Genomic DNA, 25,338 nt, shown 5'->3' on the forward strand with positions numbered 1-25,338 from the left:
ACACACACAGAGGCTGATGTGGTGGGAGGCTTAAAGACAGAGTTGTAGCAATGCCTGCTGCGCTTCTCAAGGATGTGGTCCACACTGTATGTATCTATACTACAATCATAATCTCTCCTAGTATTCATTTCCTACTTTTCTTACTTGGATTCTTTTTTTTTTTAATTCATCTCATTTTCTTGTTCCTGCTCTCTCAGTTTTCTGGTATCATTGTACATCTGCCTGTGGGGGGATTTCAGCGGGCAGCGGGGAGAGAGATCTCACGGGGTCACAGCCAAATGGATTTTTTATTGTTAGGCTCTGAAGAGCATTTTATCTTCTATTGAAACTCATCAGCAGTCTGGCTCTTACGCTTTAGATTTCACTTATTGCATTAAGTGTGTTTCTGTCTGATGAAAAGTGATTTTAAATAAGAGGACTCATTTCTGATGCAAGACCTTTCCATTGCCATGGTTTTACATTTATATTTGTGTGCTGATAAAAATGAAAGACAAGCTACGACACCTGTGAAGTCTTGCAAGAAGAGGATTTTTCTTCCACTTAAAGTAGTCCAATCCATTCTAAGAAAAGTCATTAAAAATGATAAATCAATGAGCCCTAGAGCTGCAACCTCACTGTTTTTAACCTTTAAAAATGCACTGAAGACATACCAGAGACACAGAAATGAATCCAGCGAAGTAATATGATGTTACATCCTAATCTTGAAGGCTTTAGACAGTTAAATTAGTTCACCTGGTACCTGTCACATCCAAACTCATCACGTGTTGGTTCTTTTTTTTCCTCTGCAACCTCCTCCCCTCCTTTCAGAGCACTTCATTTTTAATTTATGCGTTTAATCATCCAGCTCAATGTGTGGAGTTAAGGGATAGCGCTTGTTTCCTCCATCAGGGTGTCCCTCCAGCGTGCCACTACTCTGGAGCAGATGGTATCTGTGATAATGATCTACAATGCATATGCCTGAATGTGTGTGTGTTTGTGTGTGCGTGCGTGTGTGATAAGAAGGAGGTGTACTTCGGTTTAAATGTTTCCCCCACCTCAGCACTTGCACCAGGGTCACATCAAAGCCCATCGATCTCACACAAGTACTTGCTTCATACAGTGTGCTCCGTCCTCGGGGCTCTGGCTCTCTCTAAAGAGTTGCATCAGAAATGTATATTTCACACAACACCAGATCATCATAATGACATCGCCAGAGAGCTGAACTCGCATCATCTCTACTATGATTCAGCTTTCTATTTATCAGAGGCTTTTTAGCAGCTCAGAATGATTCACCCTTCAGATCTTCTTGATAGATGTTGAAATTACATCCAAGACTGTTTGTGTCAAGTCTGCTTCATAATGGCATTTAAAGGAGTATACCATCTATTAAGAAAATGAGCACAGGCTGTTTTCAGTCGAATGAGGTGATTGAAGTGGACAGTGAGTGGACAAAGTGCAGGCGGATCTTGGCACGGGAGACACGGCTTTGCATCTGGATTCCTGTGTGTGTTTAGGTTTAGGCAACAAAGTACTTTGGTTAGAGTCAGTCAGAGATTGTAGTGTTGGTTAAATGTTAATAAGCACATGTCTTGTGCTTCACATCACTGTGGAATTGTTCTGAATCAAACCAAGACCTTGATCTTTCTCTAACCTTAACCGAGTGCCGCCAGTGCCTAAACATAATCATAGAATGCCCCCTCCACTTTTTCTTTTTTTTGTTCCTACAGTTGGATGTTGTTCTCTTCATTGTGCAGAATGATGTATGTGCAGAGTTTGACACTAGAAGGCTGTTCTCACATTCACCTGTTGAAGGGAGAAAGTTTCTCTGAGAAAACTGAGTTTATTATGTGAACCTAAAGGCAGGATTTGTGACATCATAACTAACTAGTCCTCGTGCAATGTGCAACCTATAAGTCTGATATGAAAACTTGAAATCTCCAGAGCACAAACACTGAGAATGGACTTTACAGTGAAGTAAGAGACATCTTGTGTCCAGCAGTTAAACCTCAGTAATGAAATGTATTTGCATATTCATAGATTATGGAAAATGTAATGGTATAGATGCCATTTTAAAAATTTTAACGTGGTAATCATATTTTTTTGTGCAAAAAACATATCACACACATTATTGTTCCAAGCAGAGTATTTTTATACATCTTAAAGGACTGGTGTGGAAGATTTAGTGGCATCTAGCAGAATATAACATTCATAAGTATGTTTTAATGAGTGTGTAATCACCTGAAAATAAGAATCGTGTTTTCATTACCTTAGAATGAGCCTGACATATCTACATAGGGAACAGGTCCTCTTCCATGGAGCCCGCCATGTTGCACCGCCGTGTTTCTACAGTAGCCCAGAATGGACAAACCAAACACTGGCTCTAGAGAGGGCCTTATGGCTTTTTAGGAGAAGAAGGAGAGATGGATGAAATGTTATTTAAGGATTTTAATGAGGTAAATGTTGGTGTGGATAAACCATATCAGACACAAATTCCTATTCCAAGCAGAGTATTTTTATATATCTTAGAACATGTGTGAACTTACTGTAATCTTTAAAGATCACAGTAAATCAGTGGAGAAAACCATTGCATCTGCAGGCAACACACTAGCACCCATAAATGTAACTGGCTTGTTCAGTCAGAGCCACCAGGTCTGCTATTACATGTAAAACAAATTTAACACAGTTTCCATGCAGTGCATTTTAATACATTTCTTCATATAATGGAGCTGCAGCTGTGTGGCTGCTAACATCCAATCACATTCACGCAGGTGTACATTTGAAACATTATACCTGACACTGTCACAGTTCACTCAGCTGATTGCGCTCTTGCCAACGCAGTTTGCTGCTGCACCTTCTTCCACCACCCCAATCACCTCCTCCTGTGGTATATCCTGCTGTTGATTTTAACTAAGATTTACTGTTCATGCATGTTTATTAGGGGGATTAGCTCTAAGCAGAATCCTCAGTGCAATTTGGATTCTTTGAGAGCTTCCTCAAACAGCAGAGCCTTTATCCACCAAATCTAACTGTATAACCATTCGCCATTAATGGTCATTTCTTTACGGAAGTGTCTCTGACTGGACTACAGATTATAAAACAAATTATTGCCCTCTGTTGTCATGTTGTCACTGATGTCAGCTATTCAAAATGAAACACCGCAGCCAATGATCTCCCTAAATACATCACTTTAATATTCTCATTATGTAAAAGACAAACTGTCAACTAAACAAACTCAAAAACATTACTGACATAAATGCCTGTCATTCATAAAGTGAGACAGCTGACCACGACTGACTCACAACTCAAACAGAAACAATCACAGCATAAAGATTAATATGCATGCATGACACACTCGCTCATGCACACACACACAAGCTCAAAGATAAAGGCAGGCATGCAGACAAATGCACACTGACGTATATACACATGTTCACACACCCACACCAGCACATTTGCATATCAGTGGGTACATTCAGTCGGCTTGTATTCATTTTCTAACTCTGAGCACATGTACAGGCCCACTCAGCATACACACACACAAACAAATACACACACTCCTCTGAAAGTGTTAGTTTTTAATGACACGTTGACTCTGCATAGAGGGCATGAATGATTCACACACACACACACACACACACACACTCACACTTGCACAAAAGATGTATGCGCAGGCACACAGATCTACAAAAACACACACTCATACATACAGGCAGACTCTGTGAAAACGTTGTAGCAGTGGTGACAGAGCGCTAACTAGCTACAATTAGCGGGATATTATTTGTAAGATCTTAAATAGGCACAAAACTGCCAAATATTTTGACACTGTTACTCTGCTCTGTTGCTTTTAAGATTCCTCTTTTTTTTAGACCATAAAAGCAAGAATGGATGAGTTGAATGGAGGGAAAAATGGAGCCAGAAAGAAAAGGAGATGAAGTAATGGAGAGCTAGTTGATGTCAAGGTGGTTGATACAAGATAAAAGACTGATAAAAAAGGAAAGTAAGCAGCTGATTTGTTGGCTGGTTGATAGAATCATTCGTTCATTTATCTCTGTTTCATGTCAAAGATTCACTTTTGGGACACTTTTGCTAACAAGATATTTACATTTTATTTTTCCCGTAGCCCTTACGTACTCTTCAGGTCAGATGTGACACATGTTTACATCTGAAAGCAGTAAAAACACCCTAAACGTCTTTCTTTTAGTCTGACATTTGATGACTTTTCCTAAAGTGACCCAGAATATGCAAAATGGGAATATTTCATCTTTTTAGATTGTTGTGCAACTGATTTACATTTTTGTACATAGAAGCTGTTCCAGGTTACATTTGACCCATATTTATTTAAAAAAAATCAAAACTCACCATTCAAAACTGTTGTTGCATTCTTCACATTCAAAAAAGGTCATTAAGATCATGTTCTCTTGCTTTATAATATAATGTGATTGTGAATATTTTTTTTTCTACACAAACACAAATAGCGTAAAACCTAAAGATTACACTCTCTGCTCTCTGAAAGCTTCATTAAGGATGAATCACCCGTTTATTAATGACTGATAATGCATTCATGAGTTAAAATTACATTTATGGTTCCAACGTTTGGTATAGAAGCTAATAATGGGGAGATACTGTCAGAATATGAACAGTATGTGAGGAATAATAATGGCTTCCACAATCAGAGTGACCGATTTGCACCCAAAAGAAAAAAGTCAAATTAGAGTGGAATCTGACAGGAATAAATGAGTCTTACTGTGAATACGGCATGACATACAAGTCTGAATGTATCAGGACTAAACATAAATGTCTCCCGCTTCTCTGCATCGCCAGACATTTCATAATTCTCCAAAAGGTCAAATAAATTTCATACACAGAATATAGTGTCTGATTATGCTCAGTGAACAGCACAAAATCTACACATTTCTCACTGTTGTTTTAGGGAACAGAACAGCTGATCCTATTCTGACTTTTCAGAAAAGGATAAATATGATGCACTATTATAAAATAATACTTGATATGTTAAGTAACTCTTACCCGAAATGTCTATTATAATAATCCTCATGTGCCCCTCCTCCTCTGGTTATGACATTTAAATTCTGCTAAGCATTAGTGCATCAGTAATATCAAAACTCAATAAAAAAACATAATAATTTCAATTTAACTGTGTTCAAAAATGAACTTTGACGTTGGATTTTAATGTCCAGCCGTCCGCTGACTCCTTGTGCCTTTGGCCTCACGCCCTGTTCACAGACATCTGATGTTGTCTGCTCCAACCCTTCACATCCAATGCAAAAGACCGTCCTTAAACTGATACAAGGGTTAAAATAAACACCCCCACCTCCACCCTCCATCATTTCTCATTTTCCTGACAAATTACCTCCTGCAGTCATGCAGAAATTGACTGTCCTCTCTGAGAAGATGAGATGGAAGTAGCATGAATGCCACGAGAGAACTCTTGGAGGAGGTCCAGGTGCGTAGTTGAGAGTCCCACAACACCAGACTTCCTGTCCCCTATCAACAGTCAACCTCAGTTTTGTTAAAGATACCCTGTTGGCTACTAGTAGCAATATGAGCAGTTTTGATAAATGGGTTCTCCAGCCTATTAATCAGTTATGAGAATATGAATAAAGAGCCACAGTCCTTACATATTTCTCACTTGAGCGCACAGCTATCTGTGACAGCCTTTATGAGTCTATAGTTTTACAAAATGTGTCTCAAATGAAGCAAAGTCTCTCCCAGTAACAAAAGAAAAGACTGATGTGTCAAAGGTCAGATGAGATGTTGGGTGAACAAGATCTTTTTTTTTTTTTGCTTGACTGAACATCAAGCAGCAAAAGTTCAAAATGAAGTGATCCTGAAAATGCTGAAGTCAGAAAACCTTATAAGCCACCTAGCAGTTATAATTAACATCACCCTGAGAAAATGGTGAGATAATTGTGAATATTGTTTCAAATGTTAACTAATCTCATCTTGTGATCTGTTGTAAAAGGAAAGTTTCCCATGTTGTGAATCTTGCTGTCTTGAGATTTCAAAAAGAAAATAGAAAAAAGGTCACATTTTGTTCGACACATCTGTGTATTCATTCCGTCTGTAGAGATAAAGACTGCAATAAGACAGCGTTACTTTAATCTACCTGGAGCACCTGGTGAGCTGAGATGATCAGATCAAAACAATTCAGATAGCCTTAAAGTCATAAATCACAGAAAAGTTACTCAAATGACTTTGAAACATTTGAAACTTTCTGGCACTCACATATTGTGTATTGTCATCATGATTGTTTTACTTAGGAGGTCTGTCACTATGTTGGCCTCCTCACTAGTATCAACACCACCACTAAGAATCTTGGTATCATTTTTGACCAACATGTGAATTTTGAACCTATTACCAAGCTCTTTCAGTCTTGTTTCTTTCAGTTGAGAAATATTGCATGAATCAAACCTTTACTATCAGCCAGAAACATGGAGCTTCTAGTGTGTACCTCACTCTTTTCTCGCTTACTATAACTCCGTCTCCACTTGCATCACTCAGTCCTCTCTAACTCATCTTCAATTGGCGTAAAATGCAGCAGCTAGGCTGTTAACAAAAACTAGCCGCCAGTCCCACATCACCCCAATTCTTGCCTCCCTTTATTGGCTTCCAATAAAACAGAGAATTGACTTCAAAATTTTTCTAATTACATACGAGGCCTTGCATGGCCTGGCCCCTGCATATACAGCAGAGTTGTTGAGCCCCTATTCTAGCTGTCAGCCGCTCTGATCATCTGATCAAGGCCTTTTATTTGTTCCCTGTTCCTGTTTTAAATCTAGAGGTGACTTTTGCGATTGTAGTTTCTTAACTTTGGAACAGCCTCCCCCACTACATCAGATCTGCTGAATCTGAGGTTTGTTTTAAGCAGCTGCTGAAAACTCCTTTCTATAGGTTAGACTTTTTATAAACACACTCTGTTTGACTTTAGTTTTGTTTATTTAGGTCGTGTGCTTTAATTCTCGTCAGTGTATCATGCATATGTATGTGTGTATGAATGTATACTTGTATTTGTATGTGTGTATTTTATCTTATTTGTGAAGCACTTTTGTTCATATCTGATGGCACACACACACACACACACACACACACACACACACACACACTTTAAGTTCAAGAAATGCCAGATTTATGCTCCCTGTAATGATTGCAGCTGGAGATAAGTCTATCTAGTGATTATTTCTCTACCTAAAATTATCTCTCTGACCTAATATACTGCACTACCTAACTGGAAAAGGTCAAATTTTATTTGAAACCCAAAGTGCATATGAAGCAGAGCTGCACTGAGGCAGCTGCAGCCTCAGTCTTTGTAATCTGGGTAATCCATTTGTCTGGTCAATGTACACAATTAGGGTGTAGATCACGTACTGCAAGGTCTGAGTACTTAGTCCTTTGCACTGACACATACAGGGCATTTGTTATGGGAAGTGGCAACACCTGACTATCAAAATGTAAATTTAAAATCTATGCATAAGTGATGTCTGCTGTTCTTTTTACATTTTGGTGCTAACACAAATACAGGAACTTCTCCAGAAACCTAGTCAGAAACTTTAGCTACATTTCGACTGCTGTGTTGGTTTCTGTGTGTACGTGGTAGATGTTCTAATGGCTCCAGAACTCACACTAGCAACAATCATCACCTGTATCAATATCATGACTTGGTAGGAGTATTTCTTGTTATTTAACCACATTTAAACAAAGTTAGCTAACTTCCCAAGTAGTCTTAAAAATAACAAAATTAGATATTTGGCTAGCAAGAAAGGAACTTAAAGCTGCACCAATCCACATTTAAGGAATAGTTTGACATTTTAGAAAATACACTCATTTGTTTTTCTGCTGAGAATTAGACCAACACCACTCTAATATCCGTCTATTAAATATGAAGCTTGAGCCAGGAGATGGTTAGCCTAGCTTAGCATAAAGGCTGGAAACAGCTAGCCTAGCTCTGTGCAAAGCTCAGGAATCTCTCTGTCACTATGGAACATGTTATAACTCTTTTGTTTAAACCCTACAAAAGCCAAAATGTAAAAACTTGCAGTTTCAGTGAAACCAAAAATGACAGCATGTTTTAACAGTGTAATCTGTTCGTGTAGTGGAAGCTTCCAGAACAGACGTTGTTCGAACTTAACATTTTACTCAGCAATATGCTGCAGTTTTACAGAAAGGAAAATAAACAACAGACTTTGCACGCAACATCTTGCACACACTTCTTTCATCACTGAAGCTAGTTACTTCAAAATAGAAGCATCTTTATCTGTAGCACAAAGGGAGGTATTTTTAATATATGGTCCATAGTAATATTGAATAATTAGCATTGCTAGGTTTCCCATAAATTCTCACATTTTCTGCAAATACTGTAACTGTAAATACTGTTAATAGTAAGTTCTTAACATTTCTTTGATACTATTTAAACTAAACATGAATTGTCTTATCTAATTACTTTAATCAAACAATATAAACACAGTGAAACACGAAATAGGCAAAATGCAAAAGAAAAACAGAATAAGAACAGATTCTTTGTTCCTTACTTCAGCTCTGGTAAATCAAGGTTGAATTGTAAATCCAACAACAACCTAATGGCACTTTCCCCAACACACATGCAGACACAGACAAATGAAAAGTTCAAAGATCTCAAATGTATGCTTGTGTATGTATGTGTGTGTGTGTCTCTCTCTATGAAGCCGTGTGCTAAAAGTAAACAGCAACCCCATCATTATCATCTATTCACCACATACCTTTTGATATTCAAATTTCTATTCCAGTTAATACACACCCCAAACACTCACACACGCAATCTTCTTTTCGAGACATAGTGGGCTTTTGTGAATTAATAGCAGTGCATCCAGCAAGACTTTTTGTAATTTTGTGGCCAATAGTGCTGTGTAACTGCAACAGACAGTTGGAACCAGGGTCCTGTAGGGTCCAAGTCTGCTTGAAGACTTTCTATTGAAAGGGAAAATGTCCCCGACCGACATATCCACAAAAAGATATCGCAGGCTTTTGGAGTAGGATGTCTTAGGTGTTGGTAAAGACACAAATGTATTTAGAGAGGCACACTGCACCACTACTTAATCACCACTGACACAGCCCCTACTGTGCCTCCTTTCCACTTTGAGTCAAGTTCACAGTGAGTAATATCAGGCAGATGCTGGTGAATACACCTGAAAACACCAAAAACCATGCAGCATGTTTGGTCATTAAATGAAAGCTTAAAAGCACATTTTTGAACACAGTTACCTTAGTCTGATGGTGAGCTACTGTATATATTTTATACATATGAAGAGTGAGACAGTTGTTTCAGTTTTCTGAAGCAACTAAAGGTCTGTACATGAGAATGATGAGGGAAAAGGAAAAGGAAACAGAGAAGATTAAAGGGTGGGAATAGAGGACAGAACAGGAGAGGAGTAGGTCTAGGTGAAGGGTTGTCTCATTAATCTTAAAAGGGGCACAGCAGAGTTTCCAGAATGCAAATTAAACTATCAGTCTTATCAGAGAAACAGAGGGAAGGATGGAGTGATGGAGGGATTGACAGGGTTATTGGGATAAAAAGGAAAAGCTGAGATGACGCAGTTAAAGGTGGAAAAGAAAAGAAATTAGGGGTTTTCTTGTCACAGAAGAAGTCACAGCATATTCTGATTTTAAGCAAAACTGAAAGTCAGAGTAATGAAACAGTTTTAGGTGTGGAAACACCTCCGGACACTGTACGCACTTACCTCTGATATGAACTCTGAGCAGTGTGTAAGTTGCTGTGCTTTGGAGTGTATGATCGATACAAGAAATGTCACCAAAAGCTATATGAGCAGAGAACATTAAAAGGATAATAGACCATCATTATCAGAACATAGAGACCTGTTTTTTGATATTGAGATAGAGCTGCAGTGTCTCACCTTAGTATCTGTTTTCTAATGTTGCTTTTACACCTGCATTTGGTTCATTTGATCCAGTCCAAAGATTATACACTGTTGCCTTTTAGTTCTGGTCTGTTTCATGTTCAATCATTACAAATGAACCAAGAGGATTAAAGATGAAATCATAAGGACTAACAGTTAATTCAGTCATTGGACAGTTATAAGGATGGTTATCGTGCATCATCATTGCTTCATGGACCCACTTCATGCTGCATTTTACAACTCCTTATGTATTTATCTTTTCTGGTATCACCAAGAGCTCATAAAAAAATAATTCATGGACATTAGTAGTCGAAACTGTAACATGACCTTATACTGTATGTAATGAATAATGACCACCAGGTATAAACTGGATAAAAAAGAGGAATCTTGTACTACAATATTATAGGGGAGTAGTTGGTTTTTAATGAGGAGCTGCTACATACCATGGTTACCAACTGATCCAGCATACTATAAGATTATAAGACAGTTTGTCTTAGTTGCTGTAGAAACATCACATATCTGCTGTTATAAAATCCTGTTGTCGTTCCACTGAGCTTTCAGACCATAAACAAATCATATCAGAGTCGACATGGAAGTGGACAGTGACCCTCCTTTGGGTCCAGTAGTTTAGTCCTCCCTTGAGTTTGTTTGAAGCGAACCAAACAGGTGTAACTTCTCTGTTTTAGTCAGTGAATAAATAACACAGGCATGGCAGCCTTTAAAAAATAATGGAGACTACTGAAAGACATCACAGAATTATTAGACGCTTGGAGGTAACGAGGTGGAAAGGTGTTGGACAGAGAGCATCGGCGTTCAGTGTACAGTGAGGTGAAATTGAAAGGTGCTTCAGGTGGAAGCAGAGCGTGTCCGCGGGTCATCAGAGTACAAAGGCGGTCAGACGGACAACTTGTTTGTCTGCAAAGAGACAGAAAGAAATCACTGCTGAACACTGAACCGCCTCTACGGCTGAGGCAGCATCTCACAGGCGTGACAGTCAATGAGGTCCAGTCTCTTCATATTTGTGATGTTACGGAATAATTGGTAGAGCAAACGTTCTCTCCATGGGTTTTTCCTCACAAAATAATTGACTGTTTATAGCTATACAACCACATTGCAACTGCAGTTTTCAGGTATCTCTGAAATAATGAACACCTTTTTTCCACAGTCTGAACATTATGCCAGGAGCTTATTCCTGGCTCTGAAAATTGACAAGCTAATCATCCTAATCTCAGACCTACATTATTATATGTTGTCTGATCTATACGCACTTTATTTGTCACTTTCCAGCTCTGACCCTTCTTGTGTTTCCCTCTCGCTCTTTCTGTCCTCGCACTAACTCTTCAGGGGCTTTTATCCAATTGACAGAAGTGCTGGTGCATTTAAGTAGAGCTGTTCACTTCATTTGTTTTGTTTTGACTGACATTTAGAGGTGGTGCTTGCTATGATGCTCTAACTTTTCTGAAATTCTTCTGAAAATTATTTTTGATTTAATCTGTTCAATAACTAATAAAAATAATAACTATTAAAAATGCCCAACTGGCATTTTTAATAGTTTGATGAATATAATGAATGTGTGAATTGAGAAAGAAAGTGCTTTTTTCTCTTTTATCTTTGTGATTCTCTGATTTAGAATTTGTTATGTGGGAATGATGAACTCATAATATGATGATATATGTCCTCAAGCAAAACGCTCACACTCCTGATAGTCACTCTGTATCTCTTTCTCCCTCTCAGCTCTCCAGACCACTCAGCCTCCCAAGGTCCTTTTTCCCCCGGAGAGGCAAGACACAGTGATAGAAATCATGCCTGGTAAGGACCAACAGCACTTCTCTGTTTTTTTATTCTTCAGTTCGAGTGGTAATCCTTCAGGTCCTCATTTTTAAAATATCTCCATCTTTGGTGCAAAGTGCTTATTTCTGTGGTACTTCTTCATGGCATGGCATGTCCGTGGCCTATTGGGACACTTCAATAGTATTTTTTTTGCCAAGTCATAAAAGTGGTGGTCAGCTCAAGTGCCACTACAGTGTGACCTTCAGGCATAAATGAACCTAAAGCTGGAATTTCACTTGATGGCAGTGGCTAATGGGAGTCCTTGCAATGTAGGTTTCAACTTTCTTTGTCTCTTCAGCATTGGTGCAATCATTCTTCAGGCTAACTACCCAGGTCCTCCTCTGTTTATGGCGAACTGACTGATGTCAAATGCATTATTGGCTCTGGAGAAGATGTTTTCAGAATTGACAGATTGGCACCAAGTAGAAACCAAGTTTTTAGAACAGAAAATGTCAAACCCTATGTGAACTAGCTATGGACTTAATTATTGTTGTAAACTACACATAATTGGACAGTTTATGTGAAACTGTAATAGGTTATAATTTGAATACAAAGTGCATGGATATACAGTATCAAGAGGACTGGATACAGATGGTGCCCTATTATTTCCAGTGAAAGTTGCTCACCTGGCACATTTCCCGAAAAAGTTCTTTGATCTTTATTTTTGGGCCCACAGACAGCGAGCATTAGCAATCCTACTACCAGACAAGAACATTGATATTAGTTTATTAAATGTCTGCAAAACCCCCGAATTACATTCAATGTTTTTTAGCGTCCAGTGCCAACAAATCTTTCTTTCTGCAACATCTCCACATGGCAACTACTGTATGGTTAAGGTTAGGCATAGAATGTGGTTATGGCTGATATGAAAGTCAACATTAATTGCAGGTCTGTGATAGGACAGGAACTCCAGTCTCCCGCATGATTGAGTCAGACTCACTACACCCCCATCCACCGTCCTGACCTCCACAACCTTACTTTCCGCTTTGCTACATTACACACACACTACTTCCTGCATTGGCACTGAATATTGGCATTGGATGTAAATCAAGATGTGCTGAATCATTTAATATGAATGTGATTCTAAAGGGATACAGGGCTGGCATTAGAGTCTTTTGACTGAGCCTGCTGATGTTAAAAACAGTTTTCAAGCCAGTAAGCGCCATATGACCAATACTCCAAAATCACCTCACAACACAGCATTGTCCTTGCAGTTATGATAAAGAGATACTTTACTGAACCCTGCAGGGAAATCGCCTCCCTCAGTAGGGACATCAGAGGTCAAGTTCAGCCACTGAACAGCAGCCCTGGAGCTGCAGGGTATTCAGTGTCATACAATTGAAAGATGGTGTCTCTGCACTCTACCCATTCCTGCCCTGCTGCGTTTTTGTTCCTTTATCTCCTCTACTCAGCAATTAGCGGTGACTTATGAGCAGATATTTACTCAATCCAATTTACTTTGTGCTAAAACGTTTACAGAGCCCGCACAGGACTCGCTACGGCGCTGCTTATCTACTGATGAGAACTGGCAGACAGTCAAAACCGTGACATTTTCAAATTTAATCTTTTCACTTCAATTCGTCTTCACTTGGTGATTTTCAGATCGAGAGTAAAGGATGTTTGCAGGGTGCGATCTGCCTGGGGGGATGGTGGGGATTTCCCCCCTCTGGTCTATATATCCCTGCCTCTGCTGAGATATCCCCCTCATGGTGATTCATGCTGCTTCACCCACAGACCATATAAAAAATCTCAAATAAAAATAGGCTATTTTTTAAAAAATCTAAGCAAAGCGCTGCAACATAAGAACAGTCATTGGTTCAAACAGTATTAAAATCAGAAATGGACTTTCACTGTCAGCGCTCGCATGACAGTAGAGATGACACAGCGTCTAGGCTACATGATGACTCAGTAAATGGACCAGGGATTGCTTCTTTTCCTGCTGGGAGATTTGCAGAGATGTGGGTAAAAGAGGGGCGACACGCTGCAGATGACCCTCCACAGGAAAGCAGAAAAAGAAGACAGAGTCCATCATCAAAGCAGACTGTTTTCTTAGTCTGACAAGTAGGCACGCACTGCAGCCTGTTTATTTTTATGATGACAGCATGTTGTGCTATTGCATGTTGTGATTATTTTATATTCGGTATTGAAGTTTGCTGCGCATAGAGCTGAATTAAACAGTGACTTGCAAGAATGACATTGAGTGTATTGGCACGTTTGGCCGAGTGATGCTATCCATAGTACTGATTTTTTTCACAAATTGCACCCTGGATGTTTGGATTGGCAACTTAACCTTAAAAAAAATGTCATTTTCACACCGTTAGCAGTAGTCTGACGACAAGAGGAAATCAGGTTTCTGTAAGAAATGTGGACAAAAAACAACAAGACCTGTCTTATAAATCATAGAAAGAAAGAAACAGACAGAAAGGTTCTCATTAAATCTCTTTAGGATTTGCTTGTGTAACTGTGTGTGTTGTGTTCTGCTGTGGACCCGGTTGGCTGGCTTCCTTGCCAGCTGTGTGTGTTTGTGTGTGTGTGTGTGTTTGTGTGTTTCAGTGCGTGCGTGCATGGATGTGTGTGTCCTGCTGTTCAGCGGTCTCTCTGACAATGTTAGCACTGTAGGCAGAAATGTGTTTGGATGTGTGTACGAGTGCGTGTGTGTGTTGTGTTTCCATTAACTCCAGATTGATGTAGTAACAAATAGGCCCTAAGGCCTCTGTACACTGATTGCAGCAGGGACACCTTTTAATGGGCACTGCAATCTCACCTCCCAACACTCCCACCCCCACCACCACACACACACAAACCCACTTACAGCAATAAAGGCACAGCAAGACGCACACACACGCAAACACACACACTCACTCACTCACTCACAGTGTGACCCTGCGGTACATTTTTAATTATCATCTTGTTTTAACCTGGGGGAGATTTACATCAGCAACCACAGTGATGTTGTTCATTTTCCTCTCCCCCCCCCCCCACCCCTCTTCTCTTCCTCCTCTCTTCTTCTCTTCTCTCCCTTCACTCATTCATTTGTTCTCTTCTTCATCCCTTTATTCTTTCCTCTCAGCTGACTGTTGGTTTCTCTCCCTTACCTCCCCTTTTCTTTCCTTTTTTTTAGGTTTTATCCTTATTTTTTTCTTTTCCTCTTTGCCACCACACATCCTTCCTCCCTCTCCTCCGCTTTTCTCATTATTCCATAATGCTATGGGTTATAAACACAATTCATTACGCTCATTGTTATTATACTAATGTGGGCTACAGGCAACAGACAGATAAAAAAAAACCTCATAATTAAAGATTGATTCATGATATAAGTATTCAGGACTTTCACAAACAATCACATAAATAAAGAAAAAAAGAATAATGATGCTTGATGAGTTATTTGCATTTGTTATATCTCCTGTTAAATAAAACCCTGCGCTGTCAGAAGTTTGTAGGTGTAATACCATCAATACTATTAGCACCTTACAGAGTCTGAAAATTGCTCAGAATAAATGCATCATCTGAATGTCAAATGCATTTAAGACTTGCTGTATTTTTAACTAAGAAATAGCACAGGTCCACTCTTGGATTAATAGGAGTATGATATTCATCCTGCCATTATGAAGGCAGTTTGGATTCATATCTCATGATAGATTTCCAGTCATTTTTGTTTCTTATTAATATTGATTAATGTGCTCAATCAAGGATCTATAAAGTAAAAATTAAAACATGATGAAATATGTGTGTTGATTAAAAGCAGGAGTGATAACCAGTACAGTTATTTGATGAATCCACAGAAAAACATTAAAGTTTATTCAATACATTAGTCATAACTTAAACAATGATGTCTTTTTTTTTCCCTCTGGTACAGTGAGCCACATGAAAAGAAATTGACAAACTGATTCATGTAAGTGAAAGTTAATGTGAATATGAAAATGCACAGTAACTGGACCGTGATGAATTGTGATGACATGATAAATTAAACACAATTCGATTTAATGACTGGTAATGTATGTTCCTTTTATTCATCACAAGCTCAACAAATTGTTAATCATTTAAGTAATTTGTCATACCACTGCTCTCAGACCTAAATGTCAGTCGTATTTAAAGTCAGTGAGGCTGAGATAATTGCTAATTGAAACTGTTTCTCTCATCTGTCCCTCGATCTCTGTCCCCATCTGAAAACTCTTCCAAAGTTGGATCCCTCCACTCCTCCCTCTCTCTATCACTTCCACATGGTTCACTTACAGGTGAATGTGGTGATGTGGTTATTAACACATCCTGAACCACTATGTATAAAACTTCTAAGAAATAATCTTAAAAATAATCTAAGCTTTGACTTTGGGAGGTTAGTAAAAAAAAAAAAGAAAAAAAGTAGGACTTTGTGTGAAGAAGCTAAAAGTAACTTTTGGAAAGTTGAAGTGTGATTCTAATCACTGACTTATGGGACTCCTCACTGCTGTAAAATAAGCACTACAATCTCAATGTCCTCCCTCAAAAACTGAGTCAGCCAGTAGCAAGTCTCCAAAGCTTATATGTCACATCAATCATCACAGTTTCATACACACTTTGTCTTGATCATCCATTGTGTCCAACATTATAGATGCTTCAGTATACTAAAAGAAGAAAGCTTATGGAAGATATGTCCCCTACAGAAGATCTGCTATGATTGATATTATTTACAAAAGTTTTAAATGGGTTCAATATGTATTCAGTAACCATCATAAGTGATAACCATCCATGGAGGTCCTAGACAATGCTTGTATGTTACTCAAATAACTGAGTATTAAGGGGTTGAGTTGACCCCAGGAAGAGTACTTGCTATCTTGGTAGTGGCTAATTGGGATCCAAATAAATACATAAATAAATAAATAAGCCTTACAATGAAGCATTTCCTCAAATCACCTGTTTTTCACAGTTCACCCAATGTAATAATTATTTCACTTTTTTATAATTGATATAGATAGCAGTTCATGTTATAAAGGTAGTGTGGATATTAGGACATACCTTTTTTTTTAATCTCATCACCGTGAGGTGGCTAGGCCGACCAGCGAAGACTCCAGAAAGTCACTGCCTCCTGCTGAGAAACACGCAAGCACATAAACCTGGGTTTTTGGTTTAGCTTTAGAGGTGCTAGTAGTCAGATTTTGTTACCTTTTGACAGAGTCTGGCTCACTGTTTTCCTTGTTTCCAGTCTTTGTCTTTGTTAGCTTAGCTAGCTAAGCTAAGCTAACCATCTGCACACCTTTTTCCAGCACACATCAATTTACTAAACTGCACAGTTTCTCTCTTCGTGTGTTTTAAGTTAATTTGCTGGTGACACACTTACTAGTCTTGGAGATTAAATAGCCTTGATGGAAATCACACATGCAGGTTTATGGGGCAACATACTGAACATATGAGCATTAAACAGATGAAATAGCTTCATGCAAATACACACACAAACACATATATCTGAAATAGTAAACACATTTATACATACAGTTGACACACAGATGCTAACATTACCTCTAGACTAGGACTGAAGCTATTTATCGACTAATCAATTAATCAACTGACAGAACATTTTTTAAAATTTGATTAATCTTTAAGTCATTTATGAAGAAAAAACGCAAAACCTTTGTTGTTTTCAGCCTCTAAAATGTAAGATTTGTTTTTGTATTTCTCTGTTTTATATTAAAGTGAGTTTAATATGTTTTAGAAGACATTACCTCGCACTGTTGAGGATATTTTACTGTTTTATGACATGTAACTAAAGGATTAATCAGTTAATGGAAGACATAATAGGTTGATTAATTGATAATGGAAATAGTTATTAGTTGCAGGCCTAGTTTAGACCAAACATGCACACAAACAGGAAAACATCCTCACACACACACACACACACACACACACACACACGGTATAAGGTGCCAGTGTGAGGTTGGCTGAAAGGCAGGGGAAGATAAGGAGGCAGGCTTTCTGTCTTTTTTTTTCTTCCTCCCCTCTTGTCTCTTTTTTCTCCGTCTGTCTCTGTCTTCTTCTTCCCCCATCGCGTTTATCTCTGTCTGTCTGTCTTCCTCTGTCCCTGCGAGGTGTCTGCCTCTATCTCACTTTCCTTCCATCTGTCTGTCTTCCATCCTCCGCTCTCCATATCTCTAACTGTCCCTTTGTCTTTCTCTTTCAGCTCATTCAGTCCTTTCATTCATGTGCTTTAAAATGGTGATGCGTCATGTCATTATTCCCTTTCAAAGTGTCAGAGAGAGATAACGTGGGGTGGGAGGGGATGCGGGATGAAATAAACGCAAGAAAAGGTCTTTATATTTCAGATTTCCAACCATGTGAGAGAGTCTTTGTGTTTGCAGTTGTTAGTCATCCTCAGCCATGTAATTCAGAGCAGAATAATGCAGCACAAAGGCTCCACAAAGTGTCAGGTTATCTGCAACAATAACACACAATTTATTCATTTATTTTTGTGTGTCTAGTTAAAGGTGATAAAAAGCATGTCTCTATAATAAAACCTGAAAAATTGGTGCTCAGAAAATAAATGGAAAAGTGAGAAGGCCAAAGATGGATTAAGGGTGAAAGAGAGACAGTATACTAGGGAGGAAAAACAATCAAATAAAAAAACAACAACTCTGCAACACATAGAAGAATGTTTTTTATTCAGAACAGAGCCTTTATCAGGGTCATTTACAGGGGAGGAAGTATAAAGAAAGGAGCAATGAAGGAAATAAAGGTTAAAAGAAGAGGTCAGAAAGAGGCAAAAAAGTAATAAGTGGAGTAAGTAATAAGAAAATGATAAAACAAAGAGGAAGAGAGAGGAAGGAGCGGCACAGTAGAAACAGGACTTGAGGAAAGACAGAGACAAAAGCAGGTTTTTACTTCCTTATTGGGGCTGAAATGACAACTGTTGCTAGCTAGCTAATTTAGCTAAATTTAGCTTTATGAGCTGATTGAAAACACTTCTACTGCTAAATGTTCTAATGTTTCCAGCTAACTTGGCTTACATGTGCCTAGCTTACTTTACTACTTACTATTTTATATATTTACTTACTATTTTCAGTCCTATGTTTACATTTTTAACATTTCAAGAGAAAATGCTTTTAGGATGAGGACTAGTCAACAGATGACTCAAGCTAACGTAACGATATCTCTGGGGAAAGTTAACAAGGGGTGTTGAAGCAGGACAGAGCTGCTAACGTTAGCCTAAATTCTGATACCATCCAGGACCAGGCTTCTATGTAGTGGGGATAGTGCTAGCCATGGTGGATGTGCTACACACGAACAGGGCTTTTTTAACATAGCCTAGAACACCAAAAACTAATTAAATATAATTAATGATGTGCTCCTTGGCTTTGAAACTAACCCCATTAGTACTGCAGGTTGTAAACACTTTACTTGAAGTCCCCATTCAGAATTTATGAGCAGCATACAAACATTTAATAAATGGTTTATCACACAGGATAATGTAGTTATTAGCAGACATAGCCTGAGTGCATTACTCCTTCTGTGGGCACCCCTAAGTGGAGGCTGGTGTATAAACAGATAATGAATGACAGTATATCACAGTTATGATATAAATATGTATATTATTTTATATTATAAAATGTCCTTATATCTGCTTGCAACTACATTACAGTGTGTTATAAGCCATTTATTAAATGTTTGTACACTGCTTATAAATGCTTAATTGAAACAAAGTATTACCTACATTTTAATCCATTTCTTGCACTGTGCATCAGTTTATTTGGAGGCAAAAAACCGCAAACAAAACAAGTATCACTCTTACTAGTCCCATGCACACTGCTTCAACACGTTGAGAAATCCAAAGCTTGACAGACTTGCTGTGCCTAGTTACGGTTGCTAAATTATGATTGGACAATCGTTTTCGGGAGGTTTAGAGAATGGTGAATTAGTAGGCAATGGGTGAGAAGAAGCAACAAAGAAAAAGTAACAAAGGGCTGAATTGGGAGGGGAGATAGTAAGGATACACACACACACACACACCAGCCAATAAGACTATTGCACTGTGGGAGTATCTGAATTACCTCTCTATCACTGTAAACACACATACACGCTGTTTCTGTCTTCATCTTTCTGTCCACTCACTCACAATACACAGACACAAAGCATCAGACTACATTATATAATACAAGGTGTTTAGCCTTTCCATCAGTGTCATAATGTGCAGACACACATACACACACATCTCTCTTGGCGCCTTGTTATAAACAGGCTGTTGACAGACAAGAAGCAGAGTGAGAGAATAGAGGGATGCTGAAAGTTGTGAGGGAGGAGAAAGAGCGTTGAAGGGATTGAGAAAATAATTGCAGGTGAAAGGATGATCGATATGAGATGACAGCATGTTAAAGAATGGATTTTGTTCTTTCTTTTGCTCTCGCTTTCATTTGTCATGTGGCGGACTCATGAATATGGTAATCAGCTTTTGTTTGCAACCTTGATGGAGAAGGAGGGACTGACAGAGAGAAAGACAAATGGGGGGAGAGAGGTGAGGGAAGTATTTGACAGAGGGGAAACAGTCCCCTAAACTTCTGTTTCACTGGGATTTCAAAAATAACCACAGCAGGAAAAGTTTGGAGAAATGGACTTCAAGATTGCAAGGTCACCGGTTTAAGTCTCCGCTGAGGCCAGGAAGATATTAGCAAGGAAATTGAACCATTCGTGTTGTTGTCCCAGGTCAAGTACTGCATAAGCTCTGGGTATGTGTGTGTGTGTGCTTTTGTATAAAGCTTACAAACGTGCACAGAGAGAGGAGGTTCAAACTTCTTTGCTTTGTGCCCCTTAAGAATGATTTCCATTCCTCCAAGAGAGCCCATTTTCCACCTGCTTTTAACCCTCAGTGATTGCATTGTAATATGGTTCAAGAGAAATACATATAAATACTGTATGTATATCACCCACATAGCCAGGGGTAGTGCCATCTAAAGCATAATCACAGCAGCCGTGATGCTGAAGTGATCACTGTGATGTGACTCAGACGACGCACTTGCAATTGGTTAACGCTACATCAATGGCTACACACATTTTTTAATGTGTCATTTGAAAAAAGAAACTCCCTCACCTCTGAGTCCACCAGACTCATCAGTCCACAGGTCAGCTCTGCTGCTTGCTCCATGGTGGTATAGAGCTTTCTGCCAGTCAGTCTGATGCAAGTTCACCAATAGCCGCAGGAAGTAGGGGTGCTGGAGGTGCTGCTGCCTCCAGGTGGCTGGCAGCCTGTAGGCCCATTTGGGTTGTTGCAGTAATTATTTTTTTTCTATCATGTGCGAGCCAGTCCAGCAAAAATAGACGCTGTGCATAAAGATAGTGGAGTAGGGAAAAGAACTGAGCATGAGACGTGCAGCTCACGGACCTGGTAGACACATGCCGGTTATAATTGTCTCCGGCAGCCCGACTACTAAAAACTGTAGTTATCAACTTGACAGGACAGAGCAAACTCTCCAGAGGAAGCAGAATTAGCTTTTAGCTTCTGAAATATGAGCTGATGGAGCTCAGGATTTATCAGGAGGAGGGCTGCTTTCCTCCAAACAGTTTCACTGTATGAACCTGGACTGTGTGTGTAACCTTTTGGATTTGTAGAAGAACACAGAACATTAACTAACATTATATCCTGACTGATGCTTTCGGCATGTTGAGAGATTTAAATAATCAATGTGAGGCTGCTGGGTCTTGTGCATAAAATGTGCACAGCGTCTCTCTCAATGGGGAGACGCACTGTTTGTTTCTGCTGGTGGGATGGCTGCAAGTATTTAATAAACTCTGATAGAGCTGATTAGCAGCCAGTCTTACCAGTGCAAATATACTGTGGTATTTTAGACTGGACAGGCTTTTGTCTGTACTGTTGTGTACAGACTCTACAGTCTGATGCTCTGTTGGATGAGCATGTTAGATAGACAGTGTTTTGCTGTTATTGCCTTTGTGATGCAGTACGTTGCAAAGTAATTTGGTCACTCATTTTTCAGTTTTTCTATATTTGTTCTTTTTTCCTCTTCAAACTTTTCATAAGTCAGTTTTTCTGGGAAAAGACGGACACTTTTCTATTACCCACCCAAAATACAATTTCTGCCTACGCCACTGATGTATATGAGGTAATAAAAGGTGACAAACAGGTGTTGAACAGTGCAGATAGATATATAACTTGTCAGTGATTGCTTGGATTATTCAAAATTTCCCAAAATAAGCTATTCGAGGTGATTACTCTCAACTTTAAAGCAGCATTAATAGTTTTTTTTGTGGACGGGGGGGTTTAAGTATAAAATGCAGGTGTCTCTGAGAGGTTTGTTGCTTTGCCAACGAATGACTCTACTTCCAGGAGCTTTGAAGCTACACAAAAGTTACAGCACAATACAGCATAACATGAATTTGTGTATTTAGCAATGTAGAAAAACGATTAGTTTTTGGAACAGACTGTGAGGGAGAAGTAGATTATACTGCAGGAGAGGTTTGAAAATAAAAAAAAATACTTTTTTGTCTGTGACTCTGTCAGAACTTGACTTCATTGTACCTGCTCTGAATCTAAGCTGACAAAGTTTTTAGAGTTTTTCACGCTTCAAGGTCGTCTATTTGATAGTCAAAAGATTCTTGGTGGAGTATTCATTTAATGTTGGGGTGGCACCTTGGCTCAAGGCAGTCCTTCAGTCAGAAGATGTGACTTCAAAGCCACATTTTGGAAAGCATCTACCTCAAAGCTCTCAGTCAGTCCTGGAGCTGCTACTGTCTTTCCAACTCTGACCTCTGACAAGAAATGGTTTCCCATCGTGTGATAAAAGATCTAAGTAGGCTGCTATGTTCCCATCATTACACAGAGAAGTGAAGATGTCACATTAACTGGAGATGTTGTACTTGTCTTTTTTAACTGATAAATTACTGCATACACCTTAAATATTCATTCAGAACAACATTGGTTTGTATAAAATCAGGAGTCTCTTTCATGCTAGTTTTTCTGATTAGTTGTTGGATTACTTGAATAGTATTTGAAGACTTGAGGCTGCACAAGATTTCACCAAATGATGTAATATAATCTGTATAAACGTGGCATATTTACATCTGCCAAGGACTTTGAAGAAGGTGACGTTTGACTCCTCTCTGTTTTTTTCAGCCAGGTGTGTCAAAAAGAAAGTGGTGGCTTTTTGACGTTTTCTCAGGGCTTTATTCAGACATGACAGAACATTACGGAATTTTTTTTTACAGTGGCACTTGTGAGGAATAGCAGCAGTGGTTTAGTATTAATATGAAGGAAGAAGAGTGTCTCTGTTCTCTCTCAGATTGGATTACTGGTGGATTTTAAAACGTATTTTGCTATTGAATCTTTAATGAAAGACCGTAGAATGTCTGAAAAAGGGTTTATGCACACTTGTCTGTAAACCTGACCACTAGCCTCTGTTTCTCTGTTTAGCATTAAGATTATCCTCTGATTTGGTGTTTTTTTTTTAAATTTAAATTAGGCTGCAATGATGCAACTCCACTCAGCCATCATTAAATTCTCATCTTCATGGCTTCAGTCAAAAGATAGGACCAAACAACTTGCGACGGCACCATCGTTACCAGGATTCTCTTTAAACCATGTCCCCATGTCCCCGTGCCATGTTTAATTAGTTTGTTTTACACTGGGATTCACAAGTGATATAGAAAATGTTAGTATGACTCAAGGTTATAAAAATGGTCGTCAATGGGAAAAATATCCAGATATGCTTCAGGAAGTCACTTGACCTAAAAAAGTACCGCAGTTGTGTCAGGGTTATTTTATAATGAATTCAGCATAATTTTGAATCAACCTGTGACTCTAATGCTTGAAGACACAAACATTTTCTAATGAAAGTGCTTCTCAGAATCTGTGTTTTTTTTGTTTTTTCTCCCAGAAATGAGTTCAGAAGCTGCCGTCCTGAAAAAAGGGAGTCCTCGCTGTTTGGTACACTGTGATCTCTGTGTCTCCATCACTGTCTAATTATTTCTCCTGCTGTCTTTCCTCTCTCGCTCTCTCTTCTTCAAGCTCTCTTCCTCTCTGTGGGATAAGGATCCTGTGGAGCCAGAATTGGATTTTTATTAAGTAGTAATCCCCTTTGAAAATCTACCTAACCAGGACCACTCTGTGTGCGTGTGTAGTGTGTGTGCGTGTGTGTATGAGGCTGAAAGGATTAATGACTTGAGTGTGAGCGAGGCTGTGTGAGATTGGATATCCACCATGCAGCGCCCACAGCACCTGGAGTGTCTCTGCATTAAGCTTGACACATGTTATAGCTTACATGTCAGAAAATATCAAAAGATGTTAGTGATTTTTTTTTTTTAATCTGATTGAATGCTGAGTGTAGCCCATATTGCTTCCCTCTTTTTCCCCTCTGTGTTCTCCTTTTCAATACTTGTGCCTAATTTCCCATAAGATCGCTGCGATTGGAAATCCATCATATAAGAATAACACCATCATTAGTTCATTGGGGTCTCAGTTGATGTCATGGATGCACCATCATTTTGGGAAATGCTGAGAGTTAGTTAAGATGATTGATATCCCTCTCATGTCCGCACACTAAATATGAAGCTGGAGCCAGCAGGTTATCTTAGCTTAGCATAAAGGCTAGAAAGGGGGGAAACAGCTGGCCTTTGTCTGTCCAAAACTAACAAAATCCAACTGCCAGCACCTCTAAAGCTTACTAATTAACACATTTAATCAACACACAACCAGAAATGTAACAGTCTTTCAAGGGGAGTTACATGCTGGAACAATTTCTTGGCTCGGCAGTGACTTACTGGAGTGTCCGCTGGTTGCCTGGCAACCTCACTGTGATGACAAGACTTGAGAAACTCCCCCTAAACCCACTACTTTTTACATCGACACTGTCTTTCCGCTAAACTAAGCTAACTTCCTCTTGGCTCTAGAGGCTGGACGGGAGTGAATTAGTCTCATCGTTGATCTTTAAGTCATCTTCTAACTCGACCTGACTCAAGTGCAGCCTTCTTTTTATCCACAGAGGATAAAACTCGCTCTGCCTGATATTTGATATTTGACTACCAAGACAAATGGTTGTTGTCTGCAGATAATAGCATCTTTATAAGGTTTTCTTTTTTCACTCTTACAGAGTCCAACGACTCTTGTAACAACCCGTAGGGCATATACTAGTTTTGTAAGCATCTGGATATTCTCTGTTGCACCCAGGACTGTGACCACATGGCCATTTGGGAGAGGTATTTATGTAAAAGTATTCAGTAAAGGGACACAACTCACACTTTTTACACACTGCAATGCTTTACATGCCATACACAGTTATTTGTCACCTGTAGACTTACGGCAGATACATTTGATATGACCATTCTGTCTCATACGCTGATGAAAAATTACATTTATATGCAAAATAGCTGTCAATTTATCAAACCTCGCCCAGCTCTCTCTGGAGCCACAAAAGACTTTATACATGTTTTTTTTTCCCCCTCACATATGCAGTAGCACTCCCCAAGACCTGTAAACAGACTTTGATGTGTAAAATCAGTGGAGTTCCCCTTTAAAGCTGAGAAGCTTCTCTGGTTTGCCTGCTGCAGAGAAGAACAACTGAAAACCACCATTTAATGCAGTGAAAGTATAAACCAAACTTAATAACATATTCCGATATATTTGTGTGCAGCTTCTCATTTGCATAATCCCCTGATA

The 25,338-nt window shown here is 39.0% G+C and overlaps 1 protein-coding gene across 2 annotated transcripts in view; it reads left to right on the forward strand.

The window, feature by feature from the left end:
- il1rapl2 (interleukin 1 receptor accessory protein-like 2) overlaps positions 1-25,338 on the forward strand; it is a 159,860-nt gene that overhangs the window by 84,677 nt on the left and 49,845 nt on the right. For both annotated transcript variants that reach the window (XM_042419146.1, XM_042419147.1), the window contains exon 5: positions 11,619-11,693. In XM_042419146.1, the coding sequence (XP_042275080.1) occupies positions 11,619-11,693 (75 nt within the window). The remainder of the gene's footprint in view (positions 1-11,618; positions 11,694-25,338) is intronic.

Source organism: Thunnus maccoyii, chromosome 8 (genome assembly GCF_910596095.1).
Source record: "Thunnus maccoyii chromosome 8, fThuMac1.1, whole genome shotgun sequence".
Lineage (NCBI taxonomy): Eukaryota > Metazoa > Chordata > Actinopteri > Scombriformes > Scombridae > Thunnus > Thunnus maccoyii.